At 33.2% G+C, this 19,651-nt stretch overlaps 1 protein-coding gene across 4 annotated transcripts in view; it reads left to right on the top strand.

Annotated features, from left to right (window-relative positions):
• Positions 1–19,651, top strand: part of CENPE (centromere protein E) — an 89,948-nt gene that overhangs the window by 50,995 nt on the left and 19,302 nt on the right. For 2 of the 4 annotated variants that reach the window (XM_037830374.1, XM_037830372.1), the window contains 16 exons: positions 217–507; positions 729–887; positions 1,059–1,346; positions 1,452–1,610; positions 1,779–2,045; positions 2,689–2,847; positions 3,034–3,315; positions 3,970–4,128; positions 4,907–5,197; positions 5,848–6,006; positions 7,651–7,758; positions 11,445–11,663; positions 13,619–13,816; positions 14,507–14,710; positions 16,529–16,792; positions 18,653–18,838. In XM_037830374.1, coding sequence (XP_037686302.1) covers positions 217–507; positions 729–887; positions 1,059–1,346; positions 1,452–1,610; positions 1,779–2,045; positions 2,689–2,847; positions 3,034–3,315; positions 3,970–4,128; positions 4,907–5,197; positions 5,848–6,006; positions 7,651–7,758; positions 11,445–11,663; positions 13,619–13,816; positions 14,507–14,710; positions 16,529–16,792; positions 18,653–18,838 — 3,393 coding nt within the window. Of the gene's footprint in view, positions 1–216; positions 508–728; positions 888–1,058; positions 1,347–1,451; positions 1,611–1,778; positions 2,046–2,688; positions 2,848–3,033; positions 3,316–3,969; positions 4,129–4,906; positions 5,198–5,847; positions 6,007–6,194; positions 6,486–7,650; positions 7,759–11,444; positions 11,664–13,618; positions 13,817–14,506; positions 14,711–16,528; positions 16,793–18,652; positions 18,839–19,651 lie in introns of all 4 variants that reach the window. The other 2 variants (XM_037830370.1, XM_037830373.1) reach the window with 2 other exon arrangements.

The raw sequence follows: 19,651 nt of genomic DNA, 5'->3' as shown, positions 1-19,651 counted from the left end.
GCCATTTTTCTCCAACCTCTAATATGATGCTGAAAACACAATAAGCCTTCAATAAATAATTGTTAAATGCCTGAATAACAGAAAAGTGGGAAGGTAGAAAGATCTCTGTGTAAATTCTGCCTTAATTATTTTAGAAAGCATCCTGATTTCTTTTCCACTAAAGTAAAATAAAAATATCTCTGGATATCAACTGTACTGCTTTTTGATTCTGTTAAGATCCAAGAAGCTCAAGACAAACAAGAACAATCCTTCAATGTGAAAGAAAAAGACGATGAGATAAAGAAAATGATGAATGAGATCAAAGACTTGAAGGAGCAGTTCAAAGCCAAAGATTCAGCACTATTAAGGATAGAAAAGGAAAATCTCAAGTTGTGTGAGAGACTTCAAGAAAGTCATGATGAAATGAACTCCATAACCAGGGAGAGAGATGACCTAAAGAGGCTTCAAGAAGGTCTTCAGTCTGAAAGTGACCAACTCAGAGAAGAGTTAGGAGAAATTGTAGCTAGGGTGGGTTTGATCCTTCTCATTTATGTATTTTTAAAAAATATTTTGTAAACAAATATTTTTGTAAGAACTAAGCCTCTGGAAAAAAGGAGTTATGGTGCAATGGTTATAATGTTTATATAAATTTATATAATTTATAAATATAAAAATTGTGTTTATATATAAAAATTATATATGTTAATATAATTTATGTAAATGTCTTGCTGTTTTCTCTAATAATAAAGCACCTGGAAACCAAAGAGAAACTTAAACTTGCTCAATTTCACCTGAAGGAACAGGAGGGAACTATTAATAAGCTGAGAGTGAATGTTTCACAGAGAGAAACTGAAATATCAAGTATTCAAAAAGAATTAGAAACAACCAATGATGAGTTACAAAAAAAGGTAAATTGGGGGCGAAAAACAGTGGGAGGAAACCTAGGGGAGGTTATTAACTCCATTATAATGACCACTATTTACATATTATTGTTTTAGAAATTGTTCTAGGCCTTTTTCCCTAAAGAAAAAATAAAAACAATTTTTGGTGTTAACTTGTTATTTTATCATTATTTTAAGATCCAAGAACTTCATGAGCAACGGGAACAACTTCTTAATATAAAAGAAATCAGTGAGACTCAGGAAAGCTTGAGTGAACTAGAGCAATTCAAGGAACATCTCAAAGCCAAAGACTCAACCCTACAAAGTGTAGAAAGTGAGAAGCTCAAGTTGACTGAGAGACTTCAGGAAAGTCAAGAAGAAATAAAAATTATAATTAAGGAAAGGGACGAATTGAAAAGAGTGCAGAAGGCCCTTCAAACGGAGAGAGATCAACTCAAAGAAAACATTAAAGAAATTGTAGCTGAAGTAAGTTTCCCTCTTCTAATGTTTTTTGAACAAACAAAAATAGCATTGAGATGATAATGATGAAGTTCACTATTAAGTTTTACTAATTTTCCTCTAATTATAAAGGGACTTGAAACAAAAGAGAAACTAAAAACTGCTTATCTTCATCTGAATGCGCACCAGGATACTATTAGTACACCAACAAAGAAGATTTCAGAGGGTACAGAACAAGCTGCAAATAATCAGAGAGATTTAGAAAATTCAGATACTGAATTAAAGGAAGAGGTAGGCTAAGTGGAAAATAGCAACTGATTATTGTGTTCCTCATACCTCTTCTGAAAGAAAATAATATTCACATTAGACTAAAATGTAAAGATGATTACCTTCATTTAAAGAATTCTTCCTTTTCCTTATTAACTGCCTATATCCTAACTTATTTTATGATTATCTTAGATCCATCAACTTTTTAAGATGAGAGATATCAGTGAAACTCAGGAAAAAATGTGTGAAATGGAACATTTGAAGAAGCAATTTGAGGACCAAACGTCAACTCTGGAAAATACGGAAATGGAGAATATAAGGTTGACTCAGAGACTCCATGAAAACCTTGAAGAAATGAAATCTATAACGAAAGAAAGAGATGACCTTAGGAATGTAGAGGAAACTCTCAAAGTAGAGAGAGACCAGCTCAAGGAAAACCTAAGAGAAATCACTGTTAAAGTGAGTTGCCGTTTTTTGCTCATCTAGTAAATATGATGTGTCCTAAAAGAACAGACACCTTCTGAAAGTGGGTAAAAGGATTCATGAGATTGTAAATTGGTACAACATTGGGGGAGATTGGAGGGAGAATATTTGATGATATCTTCCAAATCTTTCAATAACTTTATTCATTGGCCAGAAAAGTTCAGTTATAGTTATTTATCTTGCACATATTTGCATATATGTGCAAGGATAATTGTAGAAGGATATTTATTGCAGCAAGTTCAATAGCAAAATAAAACAAACAAAAAAATAGGAAAATTCTAGCTGTCCATTAGTAGGGGAGTGGTTAAAAAGTGCAACACATTCAGACCATGAAATACTAATACCACCAATGAAAAATTAGGTAGCCCTACAGTGCTGATTTGAAGGTCCTGTTAAGGAAAAAAGACAATTCTAGAATATGTCTACTTCTAAAAGAGGATAAGGCAAGGAGTGGGAGGACTAAGAATGGAGGGCAGTTTTGCTTCTTACTGCCTACCTTTCTATACTATTTAAATTTTATTACTCTGAATGTATTATTAATGATTTTTACATTAAGATATTAAAGAATATGGATAATAGGTCTATGATTTATCAATTTTCTTAAAATTTCTTTAATAAGGACCTGAAAAAACAAGAGGAACTAAACATTGCTCATATGCATCTGAAAGAGCAGCAAGAAACCATTGATAAACTCAGGGGAGTTATTTCAGAGAAATCAGATGAAATATCAAATATGCAGATGGATTTAGAAAATTCAAATGCTGCCTTAAAAGCACAGGTAATTTTTTTTTTTAAGTTATCTGAGTAACTTAGAGTTTGAATCAAATCTTTTATATAATGAAACAAGATATGAATTAGCCTAAAATTAAGACAAATTAAAATTTGCCTACTCAATTTAGAAAATATGATTTATGATTTTATCTATATCTGAATGTATCCTGACATGTTTTATGGTTATCTCAAGATCCAAGAACTTCAGGAAAAAGAGCATCAACTTCTTGAAGTAAAAAATGATCTCAGGGAAAATACATATCAAATAGAGCAATTGAAGAAGCAGTTAGAGGTCCAGAATTCCATTCGGGATAGTATAGTAACAGAGAAGTTAAAATTGACTGAGAAACTTCATGAAAACCTAGAAGAAATGAAATGTGTTACTAAGGAAAGCGAGAACCTAAGAAGAGTAGAGGAAGCCCTCAGAATGGAGCGAGACCAGCTCAGGGAAAGTCTTAGAGAAACAGAAGCTAAAGTAAGTTATGCTTATTCCTCTTCCTAGCTACTAAATGAGTTGTTTTTCTTACAAGAATTTTCTGTGAAAATGAGTGGTACTCTTAGTATGATATGAACTGATATTACCTTTTAGGGGGATAATTTGGTATTATTCTTGAAAATTTTAAATTCTGTGTCCAACATTTCCTTATAGACTTTATCAGCCTACACATATACTGACTTAGTAGTTAAGATATAGAAGAATAAAACACATATGCATATTTGTACATCACAAGGTTGTTCATTGTAGCAGTTTATAATAAAAAGTGGGAAACTACCTAAATACTCATCAGAAGGAGACTGGATAATTATGTGCAATATCTCAATACTATGCAATATTTTAAAAATAGAAATAGATTTGAATGTCCTAATTTGGAACTCATAGGGGAAAAGCAAGCTGTAGAATAGTATGTATAGAATGTGTTTACCTTTGAAAGTAGGATTAGGGTGTGGGGAGGTGAGGACAGAGAAAGGGAAACCCTATAACTTTCTAAAAATGAAAAAGATGTAAAGTAAGAAGTAAAATTTTTATTACTTATATTAAAAAAAATCACTTTCATTAAAAAGGTATTAGTTAACATTAAGATTAAAAAGAGGGGATTAAAATGTTGTATGTATGTCTCTAATAATAAAGGATATGAAAAAACAAGAGGAACTAAAAATTGTGCACGTGTATCTAAAAGAACACCAGGAAAGTATTAATAAACTCGGAAGTCTTGTTTCTGAGAAGGCAGAAGAAATAGCAAATATGCAAATGGATTTAGAAAATTCAAATGCTAAACTACACGAAAAGGTATGTTCAGGGTGGGAGAACATGCTTATTCAAATGGATATCTGTTTTATTTGTGCCTAAAATGGTTCTAGCCACATTGGAAAACAACTTGATGGTTTTCACTAAAGCTAAACATATGCCATCCTTATCGTCAAGCAATTCCATTCCTCAGGTATGCACCTAAGAAAAAAAGAGTATATCCTTCTACAAATGACATGTACAAAAAATTCATAGCAACTTTATTCATAATAGCAAAAAAAAAAAACTGAAAACAGCAAAAATTCCCATCAGAAGGAGAAGGGATAAATATATACTACAATCTAATAGTACAGAATAATAAAAATGATAATAATAATAATAAAGAACAACTTACTGGTATACACAACAACATGGGTGAAAAGCCAGGCATGAGAGTACATACTATAGGATTCCATCTATATAAAGTTCAAAAGCAGGCAAAACAGATCTAAGTGGTTAAATGTCAGAATAGCATTTACCTGTTGGCAGGGGGTTAGATGAGGAAGGGGGCGCACAGGGAACTTCTTGGGTGCTGGAATGTTCTATATCTTCATCTGTGTTATAGTCACATAGAAGTACACATGCCAGGATAATTAAACTATACAATTAAGATTAGTGCACTTCATATGTATGACACCTCAAAATAAATATTTTATAGAATATGCAGGATATTAATGAGTGACATGGGAAGATTTGTCTTAATCAGTTTAGATACTATTCTTTATCCTTCTCTAAAAACAGAAGTCTGTATTTTAACATGTTATTTTATGATTATCTTAAGATCCAAGAACTTAAGGCAAATGAACATCAGATTTTTATGTTAAAAGAAGACGTAAGTGAGGCACAGAAAAAAATGTTTGAAATAGAGAAACTGAAGAAGCAGTTCAAGGCCCAAAGTTTAACTCTGGATAAAACAGAAATAGAGAACTTAAATTTGGCTCACAAACTTCATGAAAACCTTGAAGAAATGAAATCTGTAATGGAAGAAAGAGATAATCTAAGGAAAGTGGAAGAGACACTCAAACTAGAAAGAAACCAACTCAAGGAAGAACTACAAGAAGCCGTAGCTAGAGTAAGTTTTGCTCTTTCTTCCTGTGCAGTAAGCATACATAGGATGTTTTTAATACAAGTTTGCTCCCTTCTATGAACATAGATGATACTGTTGGTGAGAATGTAACATGTTGTAACATTTTAGAAAGACAGTTTGACAATGTCTTTTTTAAAATGTATCAGTATATATGTTTGCTACAAACAATTCCCCTTCTAGAAGTTTATCCTACCACTATGTTTATACATTTGGAGAAAAATGTAACAGTGTTCATGCAGCATTGTTTGTGGTGACCAAAATCTAGAAGCAATTCAAGTGTCCACCAAAAAGGCATGGATAAGTGGGGTTTATATAATTGAATTCTGAGTATAAGAATGGGGGTACTCTTTATGTGATATTGATTTAGAAGCAAGTCCAGGCAATATGAAGGGAAAAAAGCAAGAATCGTGGGGACCAAAACCTAGGGCAAAGTGGGATGGGAGAGAGCAGCAAAGCTCAGGACAGGAACCTTTACTTTATATCCTTCTGTACTGTTCTGATTCTTGGGGGTGGTGTGGTGATTGTTTTTAACTATGAGTATGTGTTGTTTTCAAATTTTTATTTATGCTGGCTAATTGTTAAGAAAAGGTAATGTGCCCTTATATCATCATATTTCTCAATTTCTTCTACTAAAGGATCTGGAAATGCAGCAGGAACTAAAAATTGCTCGCAAGTACTTGAAAGAACACCAAGAAACTATTGATAAATTCAGAGAGAAAGTTTCAGAAAAGACAACTCAAATTTCAAATATTCAGAAGGATTTAGATAAATCAAAAGAAGAATTACAGAAAAGGGTATGTGTGGTTTTTATTGTTTGTTTTGTTTTTCTTATTGGAGTAACTGTGTCCAAAATTATTTGTAGAATGAGAAAGGATATACATATAGATTAGATACATAGATATACATATACATATATTAAAAACACTGTTTTCCTTCCTTGAAATTCTGTTTGCATTCTAACTTGTTTTATGATTATCTCAAGATCCAAGAATTTCAGGAAAAAGAGCTTCAACTTCTTAAAATGGAAGAAGATATCAATAGAATTCAGGAAAAAAAGAATGAAATGGAACAATTGAAGAAGCAATTTGAGGCCCAAAATTTATCTATGCAAAGTATGGAAATGGAAAACTTGTACTTGACTAAGAAACTTCATGAAAGCCTTGAAGAAATAAGAATAGTAGCTAAGGAAAGAGATGAGCTAAGGAGAATAAAAGACTCTGTCAAACTGGAGAGAGGCCAGTTCAGAGAAACCTTGAGAGAAATTATAGTTAGAGTGAGTTCAGAGTTTTCCCTTATCTAGTAACTATTTATTATAAGATTAAGCTTTTCAGTAAAGGGTCTTTTATTTTTTTTTCTAGAAATTTCTATAGACTGTAAAGGATAGAGGGGGGAAATTATTATTGTAATTTCTCACACAAGGGAATACACTTCTAAAAGAAGACAAAAATTTTTTTCTGAAAATACTATTTTAATTCTTTATTTTTAAGAAAAGATTTACAAATAAAACAGACTATTTTATTTTCCTTAGAAGTTTTTTTATACCAAGGATTGAACTTAAATAGACCCCTTTTTTGACCTCCACACTATAGAGTCCTACATATGTGACTTTCATTAGTGAAGTTAGAAAGAAAAAGGCAAGAAGAATATTAAAAAGGAAGTTCTTCTAATAACACTATTTACAGATATTCAGACTCATGTATCTTTAAAAGCCTAATTGAATCCTTCAAAGGGCAACAGAAAATTCAGACATAAAAGGTTGTATGAACTAAATCAATAAAAATCTTTTTCATTCCCATATTACAGTAATTAAGAAAGAATAAAGTAAATATCATTTATAAACTCAAAAAACAAAATAGACACTTGGGAATCATCTGTATTTTGGCTCTAACTAAACTTTCAAAGATATTTAATTCATTCAAATATTTATTGAACAATTAGGCATTCTTCTATGTACTGCAATGAACAAGATAAAAAAGTAGAATTTTTCTGTACTTTTTTAAAAGATACAAAATGTAAACAGAATGAAATTTTATGCCTTGGAAGAATATATGAACAGGTCTTTAAACATCATAGAGATAGTACAGGTGGTAATGCTAATAATATTTAGCTAGCAGCAATAATTCTAATGCAGAAATTTAGAAGACTGGAAAGCACAATGACTCTATAACCAAATTTGCAACTGTAAAGTTTACAAAAGCCAATTGTATCTCCAAAAAATATGTGATTCTCCCACTTTCTCCATGTGTTGTTGAAGTCACTTAGTTAGTGGTACTATTATTCATTTTCTGACCATTTTTAACATTGAGAGTTACATGTATAATATTTTAACTCCATTATTGAAACTTGACGTCCAAAAATATAATCACAAAAGTATATGATTAGACATTTTAAGTGAATGTAGATATAGCTGAAGCCCTATTTATTTCCTTATACCAAAGCAGGACCAACAGAACCACAAAGAGGTACTAACATGTGAAAAAAGATTACTATATGATGGAAAGCAGCACCTTATGGAAAGTCTGAGAGAAAAGTGCTTTAGGATCAAAGTAAGTGCCCCTTGCTAAAACTATATTAAAACTATAAATGAATATTTTTCCTATTCCCAATTGCTTTCTGAAGTATAAAATGGAATCAAATGAACCTTCATGGAAGGAATAGACAGTACTTAATATTTTTCTAAACATTATAATGTTGTATGGGTATGTATATGTGTGCATATGTACATACATTCACACACAGAAACAGTGAGGTGTTGAAATTTTAAGACCTCACTGAAAAGTGATATTTGAGAAAATAACCTGAAAGAGATGAAGGACCAAGCCATACAGGTATCTGGAGGAAGAGCATTACAGACAGAGGGAACAGCGAGTACAAAGCTTCTGAGGCAGGAGCCTAGGAGCCTGTGTGTTGGGTTCAAGGAAGAGGGAAAGCTAATCAGAACTGAGGTCAGAGAATTAACAGAGTGGAGGCAGGCGATGGGCCTTATTAGTGCCTTGGCTTTTACTCTGATGGAGATCTATTGGAGGATTTGAGCCACAAGACAGACATGCTCTGACTTATAATTATAAGGGATGTCTCTGGTTATTGGGTTCAATATAGACAGAGTGGAAGCAGGAAGACTGAAAGTCTGATTACAATAATCCAGGCAGAGATGGTGGTGGCTTGGCCCAGAGTGGTAGCAGTGGAGATAGTGAAAAGAATCTATGTAGAGGGTAGAGCCAACAAGATTTGCTGTCAACCCTATAAGAGTGCAAGATTCCTAAGGAGAAGGACTGTTTTATATTGTTTGTGGCTGTATCACTTAGCACATTACTGATAAAAATCAGCACTATGTGTATTTGTTTAAAAGTGCATATGAATGACTATGCTGTGCTGCTTCATTCTGTAATATGATTTGTCCTAAGATCTAAGGCAGGAATCCCCTCTTCCAAAATCCTGGATTAATGAACATCTACCTTTTTCTTAAATTTTCTAAAAATAGAGAACTCATTATTGTCAGCAGCCTCTTATGCTATCATTTAGCACTTTGTACTAAACATGCTACTTGTTACATCATAGTAGCAACTTGAACTTAACATGTTGTTCCACCTCTGCCCTGACCAGGGCAATTTCCTGCCTGGCCTCTATTCCTCTGAACTTATGGGCCAGGTTTACTGAGTGCCTACTATATGCCAGTCACTGTGCTGGGTGCTTTACCTCATGAGATAGATTTTATTGCTCCATTTAGATACAAGGAAACTGAGGCTCAGAGAAGTTTACCATTTTCCCAAGGTCACATGGTTAATAAATTGATAAAATCAGGATTTGACCGAAGCCTGACTACCTTTAAAACTTGGGTATAGAAACATATTTTACAAATATGATTTTATTTTCTTCAAGCAATAATAAATATTTGTATATACTTTACAGAATATATATATATATACACATACATATACATAGATATATATATATGTATATATATATGCACACACATGTGTATATATATATAAATTCTTGTTCTCCTAGAAAACTTTCTGGTAACTTAGTATTCATTTTGTAGTTGAGAAAACAATTCAGTGACTGCCCCAGTTAGTAAGTGGCTGAGCTCAAACCTGAACTCTAACTCTAATAAAGGGTTAGAAAACTCAGATTCTAGGCAAATAATAGAAATATGTGAAGAAGCTATACCAAACTGGACAACAGCCAGTTTGATTCTTAATAACTGGTTTTATCTGCTAACTTACTCTGCCTACTATAAATATAAGTCAGCATTCAGCCTTGAGCCACAATACATACTGGGTGAATTCACTCAAATTTCTCTTCAGACTTTGTCAATACTCATTCAGATCATAGATGTTCTTGCTTGACTGGATATTAAAGAGTTTTGTAAATGGTATAGTAATTAAAATAGTGTGATACTTATAAGAGAATAAACTATACATCAGTTGAACCAATAGATAAGTTGACTACAGTGTGTATAAATTAGCAGAACACAAGAAGGAAGGCATCACATACCTACCGGAATGACTGAATTAGATTAATCAGTAAATAGTGTTGGGAAAAATAGTTCTTAGAAGAAAATCAGGCCAGAACAGCACTATACACCAAAATATATCCAAAATGGACTTATCAATAACTTTTTAACTGAAGTAAAAAAGAGAAATGTAGGTATTTACCTGATCTTTGGATGAAGAAGTATTATCTAAAAATCAGAAATTACAAAAGAAATTATCAATAGATTCAACTACATATAAATTTAAAACTTGTGCGTTTCAAACATCATCAACCAAATTTAAAAGAAAACAAACTTGAAAAAATATATGCCAGAAATATTACAATGAGCTAATATCCATAACATATGAATAGCACAAGTAAATCAATAAGAAAAGTTCTATGATGATAGTAATAGAGAAATAAGGAAAGGATAAAATGTATGTTCATGCAAGGAGAAACTAAAATGTTTAATTACAGTTAAAAAAAAAAATGCAGTCTCATTCATGCAACCAGCATTTATTGAGGTCATTCTAGTAGGCACCAGGCTGGGCTTTGTGGAAGCAGATAAATAAGATGCAATCCATGTTGCCCAGTATTCAGGAGATGAAACCAACACAAGACCTGATATTTCTAAAACAATGTGGTCATTGTAATGTTAGAGCTGTTTACAGGGTTCTGTAGAGTAGTAGATTTGGACGTTGTCAGCATAGAAATAAGATAATGTTTGAAAGTTTAAAAGTAGCTGGATTCAGAATGGAAGAAAATGTAGAATGGGAATAATAGTGGGCTTGGGATAGGGCCTGAAGAACAGGAGCTTGAGGGGTAGATTCAGAGGAAAGGAACAGGAGCCTGTGAAGGAAGAACCTCAGAAGTACTAGTTAAATGAGAGCAGTATAATAAAGTGGGAGACCATGGAGTAAAGAGTTTGGTAAAGGAGGCTGTGAAGTACTAAGAGTTAATAGAAGGATGCAAATTAAAATAACAAGTTGGTAATTATTCATCCAAAGTCAAATTTTATGGAATTGTTTGATTTTTCTTTTTTTTAAAACACATTTCATTCTGCAAGATTGCGGTAAGGCAGGATAGTCCTTTGTGGGCAGATTATGTAGCCCAGCTTTTCTAGAAATGAATTGGGTAGTCAGTATCAAGATTTTCAAAGTGTTCATATCCTTTGACTCAGTAATTCCATTTTGAGGAATCTTTCCTTAAAAATATAATTGGAAATGCAGTCAAAGATTTATGAATAAAAATCCTCACTGTAGTATTATTTTTAATAGAAAAAATTGGACTTCTATATCAAAAAACTAGAAAATGGTTGAAGTATTTCTCTATCCATATAACAGAATATTAAGCAACCATTCAAAATATAATTGCAAGCACTTAAATATCATAAAAAGTAATCAGTCATCTTGTAAACTGTTTATAAAATAATATCCACTATGATCTCAATTATATTTGTATATATGTCTGCATGCCTAAGCAAAACGACTAAAAGAAAATGCATTAAAACAATAATAATAGTTGTTTTTGGTTTTACTTGTTTTTATCTTTTAACTTTTAAAACTTCATGCAACAATTATGTATTATTTCTATAATCCAAAAACAACAATAACAATTTTGTTTTGTTTTTAAATGCAAAAAGGTCTTAATGTATTTCTCTGCTACAGAAATTGTTAAAGCATAAGTTTTGGGCTGGGATTGTTTATTAAATAGGTAGAATGAATTATTAGATTGAATGAATTCTGATTTTCTTTAGGAGCTTCTAAAGAGATACTCAGAGATGGATAATCACTATGAGTGCCTGAATAGACTGTCTTTTGACTTGGAGAAGGAAATTGAAACCCAAAAAGAGCTTTCAAATAGAGTAAAAGCAAACCTCTCACTTTCATATCCACAAACCAAACAGATTCAAAAACTTCTCACTGCAAACCAAAGATGTTCCATGGAATTCCATAGAGTCACAAAGAAACTCAAGGTATTCCTAAGTAATATCCTTGTAAATGTGCTTCTAAATTTCAGTTATGGATTTCAGTGTTTTGGGGAATTGACCTGCTTTAGGAGTTAACATATTTGCTATTAGTGTTTTTACTGCCAAGTTATGGATAACATGGGTCTGTGAATGGCATGTCCAAAATCTCAGTGCACCTAGTACCTGTTCATTCAGCAAAATCTGAACTCTTCCCATGGGCCTACACACTCTTCCAAGGTGCTCAAGAAGCAGATAGAGTAACAAATATCTCATAGTCTAGTGGGTGAGGCACATATAAACACAGGTAATAAATGCCGTGATAGAAGTGTGTACACATTGTATGAAATACCAGATAAAAATGTTACAAAAGATAAAACTGTACTGAAAGCCAGAGTAAAAGCCATAAAGCCTGGAGTCCATTTTGTAGATTATGAAGAGACATTGGACAGTTTTAAGTGGTGGGAATAACATGATCAGATTATTAGGTACTTCACTACAGCATGAGGAAGAAGTGAGTTTGCGGATAAGCCTAGTGGCAGACAGAACAGATAAGAAAATCTTCCAGTGGTCCAAATGAGACATGGGTGACTAGCCTACTAAGGAAGCAGTCGTAGGGGTAGAGAGGAAGAAATGGAGTGAAGAAACATTTAGCAGCTTAAAATGATAGGTCCATGTGATTGATAGTGGTGGTAAGGGTGAGAACTTTAGGTTGAGTCCCTGGATTTGGGCTTAGCCAGGTTTGTGAATAGTGGTACCATTTACTGAGATAAAGAAAAAGGAAGAGAAGCAAGGTGGGTGGGGCAGGAGGAGAGATTTGTTGTTTAGTTTGGGATGTTTTGATATTGAAATACCTATGGTAGATCATTAAAAAAATATATATTTCAGTAGGTATTTAATTGTGAATCTGAAGTTTGAGGGGAGGACGGGCAGAAATAAAGATTTGGGATTCATCACCACATAGATGGTAGATAATAAAACATGTTTGAGTAAGGACACCCAGAAAACAAATAAGAGCTTTGGGACAAAGCAAATAAGAGCTTTGGGACAAGAAGAGAACACTGAAAAGAAAAATGTTCACGAGGCAATAGCAGAAAAGGGGGCAGGGCAGCACATGGGTTCAAGGGTGAAAAAGATCAGAGACAAGAGAGAAGTAAAAGTGGAATTATCAAGTCAGGGGAGAAGAATATGTCAAAGATGAAGTGGTCAAGAGTGACAAATGCTGCAGAGGGCCAGAATATGTACTGAAACTATCACCTCAATTTGGTGATAATAGAGCTCATTGGTGACCTTTGTCAGCACAGTTTTAGCTGAGTAGTGAGGGAAAAGGCAGATTATAAGAAATGTGGAGGTCGAAAAAAGTAGGGAGAAGGTATCTGCCCTACCTAGGTAAATTGCCCTTCAGCCCTTGAATCCTCTCACAAATATTGGCAATCAGATATGCAGAACTGATTCATGAAGTCCATGGAACATATAGCATTCCAATTATTGTCATCTTGAAGCCAGACATCTAAATATGCTTGACAAGTCAGTCTTGACACGTCACACCCATCATATTGGTTAACCAAATCAAGGTGGGCAGGAGAGGATGTCAAAAATGAATCTCTGGTGTGTCTAACTGGAAACCTAGTTGATTTGCCATATCAACCAAAAAAGGGACAGTAGAAAAAGATGAGTTATAGAGAAAGGATCATGTTATATTTTAAACACACTTGATTTAAGATACTTGTAGGACATGCAGGAGGTATATTCAGTAGGAAGTCAGAAATATGGAAGTAGAGGTCTGGAAATTATTCTCCCCAGATACCAAGAAGAAAGTTGGAGATAAAGAGGCACCTTCCTTCTTCATCTCTTGTCAGAGAATATAGATACACAAGGATGCCATCTCACCTCACATCCCAAGGGTTTGAAAGTTCCTCTAAATGTGACAAATTTTCCCAACTTGTTTAAATTTCTTCTTCAAGTATGTTTTAAGCCATATCACAAAGATAAAGGAAGAACATCATGAATCGATCAATAAATTTGAAATGGATTTTATTGATGAAGTGGAAAAGCAAAATGAACTGCTAATTCAAATACAGCACCTTCAACAAAATTGTGATGTACTATCCAAAGAATCAAGGGATCTGAAATTGAACCAGAGTTTGGATCTACATATTGAGGTATGACTTAAAGTGGATTTAATTATATTTTAAGCCTTTTTGTCAAGTAGGAAAATACCTTTTCATGTTGCTTAGAGCTATTTTCATTTATCAGAAATTAAAAATAGGTTGCAGATGACTGCTGGCCAGATGTAAAGAGTGCCAAGTAATGGACTGACCTTTCAGCTCTCCACAGATACAGAAAACCAGATTTAACATTAGCAGATGGGAATTTATGGAACCCCAGAGTAATTTTCAAATGCTTTCTAAAACTTCCTACATTGGTAATTAGGACTCAGAAACTTTTATTGCAACAACTCTATCTACATGAAGTGTCTTGCTCTCCCCAGCAGTGTGAGGCTGATGTCCATTTCGCAGTCCACATCTATGGCCTGCTTTGGGTACAGAAATACTACATACAGAAGCACTTCTAATATTGTTATTAGTCACCGAGTTATAATTTTGACAGGTTTTAATTTTAAGAGGTAGAATTTTGTAGTAGTGCCTCAATAACATAGCCTATATTGCCAAAATTTTATTATGTAAATAACAATAAAGTTTCAAATCAGAATTATTTTTCTTACTGAACTTCAAAATATTAAGAAGGAGTAAGTGTTCAGTAAGGTATCTTCCTCTTTAATGATGTATGTATGATAATTAAACACAAACTTTCCTGACATTCAGGTGATTCGATTCTTACTTTTCACACAGGAAATTCTCAAAGACTTTTCAGAAAGTGACCTCCTCAGCATAAGGACTGAATTTCAACAAGTACTAAGTTACAGGAAAGAAATGACCCAGTTTTTGGAAGAGTGGTTGAATACTCATTTTGATATAGAAAAGCTTAAAAATAGCATCCAAGAAGAAAATGATAGAATTTGTCAAGTGAATAATTTCTATAATAACAAAATAATTGTAAGTAGTAATTTTATTGTGCTACCTCATTCTTTTTGTTGTTGTTGCTTCAATTTTTCTACCTTATTGTTAAAAGGACTGAGAGCAACTTGAAATTTAAGTATGTTTTCTTTAATTCATTCTCACATGCTTTATGAAAAAAAATAACTTTGTAAAACATGTTCCTCCTATAAGGTATCATGCTTCAATAAGATACTTAAATATATATCAATTTATAAAGAAAGTAACCAAACCTCAGTGATACTCAGTATCCATCTATGAAATCTCGAATTCCTTGCCAGTCTCCTTTACCTCTTCCCCTTTTCAAGGCTTCTGTTAAGAAGTAGCCTCAGACAACATGAGACATGAGCTGATTTTGTGGCTATAGGCAACAACTGTGGGGTAAAGCCAGCAGCCTGGCCATCTACTTTAGTAGGGCCTCATGTGCTTTTCTCCTTGGTTATATCACTATCATTGAACATTGAGGTTCAGAAACGTGATTTTTTATCATTGTTCCCAAAGTAACTGGCCCTAATGGACTGAGTCTAACATTGCCTAAGAACCAACATTGCCTAAGAGCATGCGTTAACTTGTTTTACATTCCAGCCATCAGAATATTCATTTCCACTTTCTAAAGTAATCCCTTCCCCATATACTTGTTAAAACATGTAGCAATCAGAAGGTTACCTGTAATAGATGAAATTGGAGAGGTTAATATTGTAACTTCCAAAATTCATTTTATATTTCATGCTTAAAGTAGCTCTTTCCTGACACTTTAATTTCATCTGGGACTATACTTAAATCACAGTATCACAGTGAAATATAGGATAATGCTTAAAAAAAAAAAAAAAAAAAGTTCTCCCATGGATTGTTAATCCCATTTTGTTGAATAGACAGAGCTAGTACAAAATTAAATGGACTGTTTCTTAAAAAAAAAAAAAAAGTCCTCTATCAATAGAGATAGGCAAAAAGCCAGTGTTTGAATAACATCATTTCTATGTAATCTAATGTTTTTTAATAACATTGAGGGCCCAGTTGTGATTAGGAAATAGGGATTTTTCCTGAGGTAGATCAACATGGATCTCCTAGCACCCTGAGAATAGGAACTGACAATTTAGTACGGTGCGTGGTCAGTAGTCCAGAGCCAAGAAGAATCCAAGGTGTCAACAAGACCCAAGCTTGATGGGTTGATCATAACACCACAGAGAAGTTAAAGATGTGACCCAACAAGGCATTCATGATGAGAGCAAAAAGTACTTTCCATAAGAATTAGAAAGTGAAAGTATGATATGAGTACTTTTAGAGTAACCCTTCAGATAAAAAGAGAGATTGATTGTTATTCCCTGCACAGAAATACAAGATTTTCAGATTAATTACAAAAAAGTCAATGAGTTATTTGCCCCAAACATTTTGGTTTGGATTGAAAGAAGAAAATAGATCATTGTTAAGTTTGCTAGGTATGCTTTGCTATTAGATGTCAGATAATTTTTTATTTTCAGCCATTATGTATATATAATGGTTTAACCTACACAGTTTTTATCTTCTGAAGATAAGTTAGTGCTGATCGAATAAAGTGAGATTTTCATCTTGCAGATCAATATGAATCCTCTCCAGTTCTTAGTCTTCTTCCCATCAACATCCAATATCTTCTGAAATTTCAAGAACTGATTGAAACCACAAAGAATGTTTACATTCTTTTTAAGTATTCTAGAATTTTCTAAATAATGAATTTCAGCATGTACCTTCTCCTGGAATGCTAATATTATTCATAGTGTTTTATATATATACATATATAAAATTCATTTTAGACCTATAAGCAGTGTTTTTAATATTTTATAGGCCATAATGAATGAATCAATAGAGTTTGAGGAAAGAATTGCTACCATATCCAAAGAATGGGAACAGGACCTGAAATCAGTGAAAGAGAAAAACGAACAAATGTCTAAAAACTACCAAACTTTGAAGGCTTCTCTGGGAGGTGGTGCTCTTGTTAATCCTACTACACAAGATGATAAGAAGCCTTGTGGTGCCCTTGTTAATCCTACTACACAAGATGATAAGAATCCTCATGTTACGTCTAGAGCTACACAACTAACCACAGAGGTATGTAATTTCTTGTAAGAGCTCTTCAATTTACAGCTTCATCGCGGAGTTAAAGATGCGTCTTATATAACCTGCAAAATTATGATACTGGAGTTGTTGCTCAACTGTAAAGCTAGACATTATATAAGATCTTTCATTTGGATTATGAAACAGAAGTTACTCCTAGCTTCTATTAAACAATACTTTGGATCTGTATGCAGAAAAAATATTAGCTTGGAGAGAAAACGCAATTTAGCTTTTCTCTAATTATCAATGTCTTTGACATTCGTTTATATTAGAGTCATTAAAAAATATAAGATGCTAAAAATATAACAGGGTTCTTATGCAGATTAACCTGTTACCACAACTAAGAATCAGTACATTAATTGAATAATTCAATTATTTTATTAACTACCATTATTTGGGAGTCTGTAAAGATGAGCAGACATGCTATTTTATTTTGTTAGCACCCAAAATCATTTACCAAGAGTAAATTATAAGTATAATGTATAATTTTTACCAAAATAAATTCTTGTAATAACACATCAACAATAGCTTAATAATTAATTAGTGGAAGATAGAAGATCACTAGTAGGCATTTTATTGATTTGCTGGATCATTATAGACCTCTGTCAGCTAGTAGAAATAAAAGAGAGGGAAAGATGAAGCCCAGCTACCAAAGCAGTGAGCTAAACACAAGGAAATTCTGTCTTTAGTGACCCCAGGAAATACCCTACCAGATAATAAAATGTATGCTACTGTAATTAATTGTGTGTACTGATGCAAAAATAGACAAGTAGAGCAGTAGAACAGAAAAGGGAGTTCAAAAGTATACCCAAATAAATGTGATAATTTAATATGTAATAATGGTAACATTCAACTCATTGTGAATAAGATGATTTATTCAATACATGATTTATAACAACTGGATGTAGCCATCTGGAAAAACAAGTAAAATTGGATTCTTACTCACTAATTAAACAAAAATAAATTCCAGTTGGGCCCAAAAGAAACAGACATTTCACAGGAAAAAATAAAAGCCTGTATGAATAATCTTATATGAGCAAATTCAGGCATTTAAATTTATCTTAATTTAAAGTTAATTTGTACTTGCAAGAAAACTGGAAACAACATAAATGTTAATTAGTAGGAACCTGGTTAAATATATCATTTACATCCCATAATGCGGGCTGCTATGTATCCATGAGAACAAAAACATGAGATCTACAGACATTGTTATGGACCCATCTGGAAAATATATTGTCAAAAGTTAAAAAAAAAAAAAAAAGCAGGAATGTGTATTTAGTATGTTCTTCTGTGTATGAGTGTGGTTGACTCTTTTTACGAGCTGTATATGCACATATGCTTAGACACACAGAACATCTCTGGAAGGATACACTCAGGAGTTTTAGTCATTGCCTCAGGGTCATCTGAGGACCTGAGATATGGAAACTTATTCTTTATTATATGCCTTTGAATGTTTTTCCACACACATGTATTTTTCAATCAAAAAACTAGTAAATAAAAATAAAGGGAAAAATATGTTAAATCAGTATAAAGATAGAGCAATCAACAAATAAACTTTCTTTAAGTAGTGTTAATTAAAAATGAGTGCCTGTTTAATGTGCTTAGCACTATGCTAAACAGTAAATAACAACCAAACCTTATAATGTAAATTCTAACAGTTTTTAATCCAGAAATCATCAACTCTAAATTGAAAAAAATAACATGCTGTAGATTACCTTTGACTTCTCTTTTCTGTCCTTTGTTAATGCAATATTAACAACTTAATACTTAAATATGATGACCTCTGTCTCAAACATAATTATATTGTGAGTCTGTCTTGATGCCAGACTTTTATGTGTGTACTTTTTCTAATAGAAAATTCAGGAGCTGGAAATTTCACTACATAAAGCTAAAGAAAGTGCTAAGCATAAGGAAGCAAAGATTATAAAGATGCAAAAAGAGCTTGAGATGACTAATGACATAATAGCAAAACTTCAAGCAAAGGTTAATGAATCAAATAAATGCCTTGAAAAAACAAAAGAAATGATCCAAGTACTCCAGGTAACCCAAAAAACTCATAAAACTAAAATTTATTTTGCCTTTTATTTTATTGTTGAGTTTGGCAGACAGTTTGATACTCTTTTCTTCCCTTTTCCCACAATTTCCTATTGTCTGTGTCTGTTGGAAATCCAACATACAAGCTTAAACAAAGCAAGTGACTTACCTTAGAAATAAAGCACAATTCCTGGTACCAAGTTGTATTAGTTAGGGTTCTCTAGAGAAACAGAATCAATGAGAGGTGTCTATGACTATAAAATTTATAGAAGTGACTAACGCAACTGTGGGTATGCACGAGTCCAAATTCTGTAGAGCAGTCAGCAAACTGTCATCTCCAAGGAAGATGTCTGATGAACTCCTCAGGAAACGAACCGGCAACTTCGATAAACTCCTCTGGAAATGCTTCGCTGGGCAGCGGAAGAAGAAGTGAAGGTCTTCTATCTGTCTTGCTTATAAGTCTTCAACTGATTAATTGGATTAAATCCAGCCAATTGCATTCTCTCATTGTGGAAGGCATGCCCTTTGGTGAGTCATTAGTCATAGCTGCAGGCAATTGACTGATGATTTAATAAACCAGCCTATTGGTTTATTAACCAGCCACAAATGTCCTCACAGCAATTGTTAGGCCAGTGTTTGCTTGACCAGACAGCTGGGTACTATCACCTGGCCAAGTTGACACATGAACCTAACCACCACAGTCCACCCCTTGTCAACTTGACAGTTATACACATCACCTAAAACCATACTTTATCTCTAAGTAGATAATAACAATAACAGACATATATTTTGCCTAACAATACTCCGCTGTGCAGCATA

The sequence above is a fragment of the Choloepus didactylus genome, chromosome 3 (genome assembly GCF_015220235.1).
Source record: "Choloepus didactylus isolate mChoDid1 chromosome 3, mChoDid1.pri, whole genome shotgun sequence".
NCBI classification, from domain to species: Eukaryota; Metazoa; Chordata; class Mammalia; order Pilosa; family Megalonychidae; genus Choloepus; species Choloepus didactylus.
Note: the sequence above shows the minus strand (reverse complement) of the source record. Positions and strands in the feature narration are given on the sequence as shown.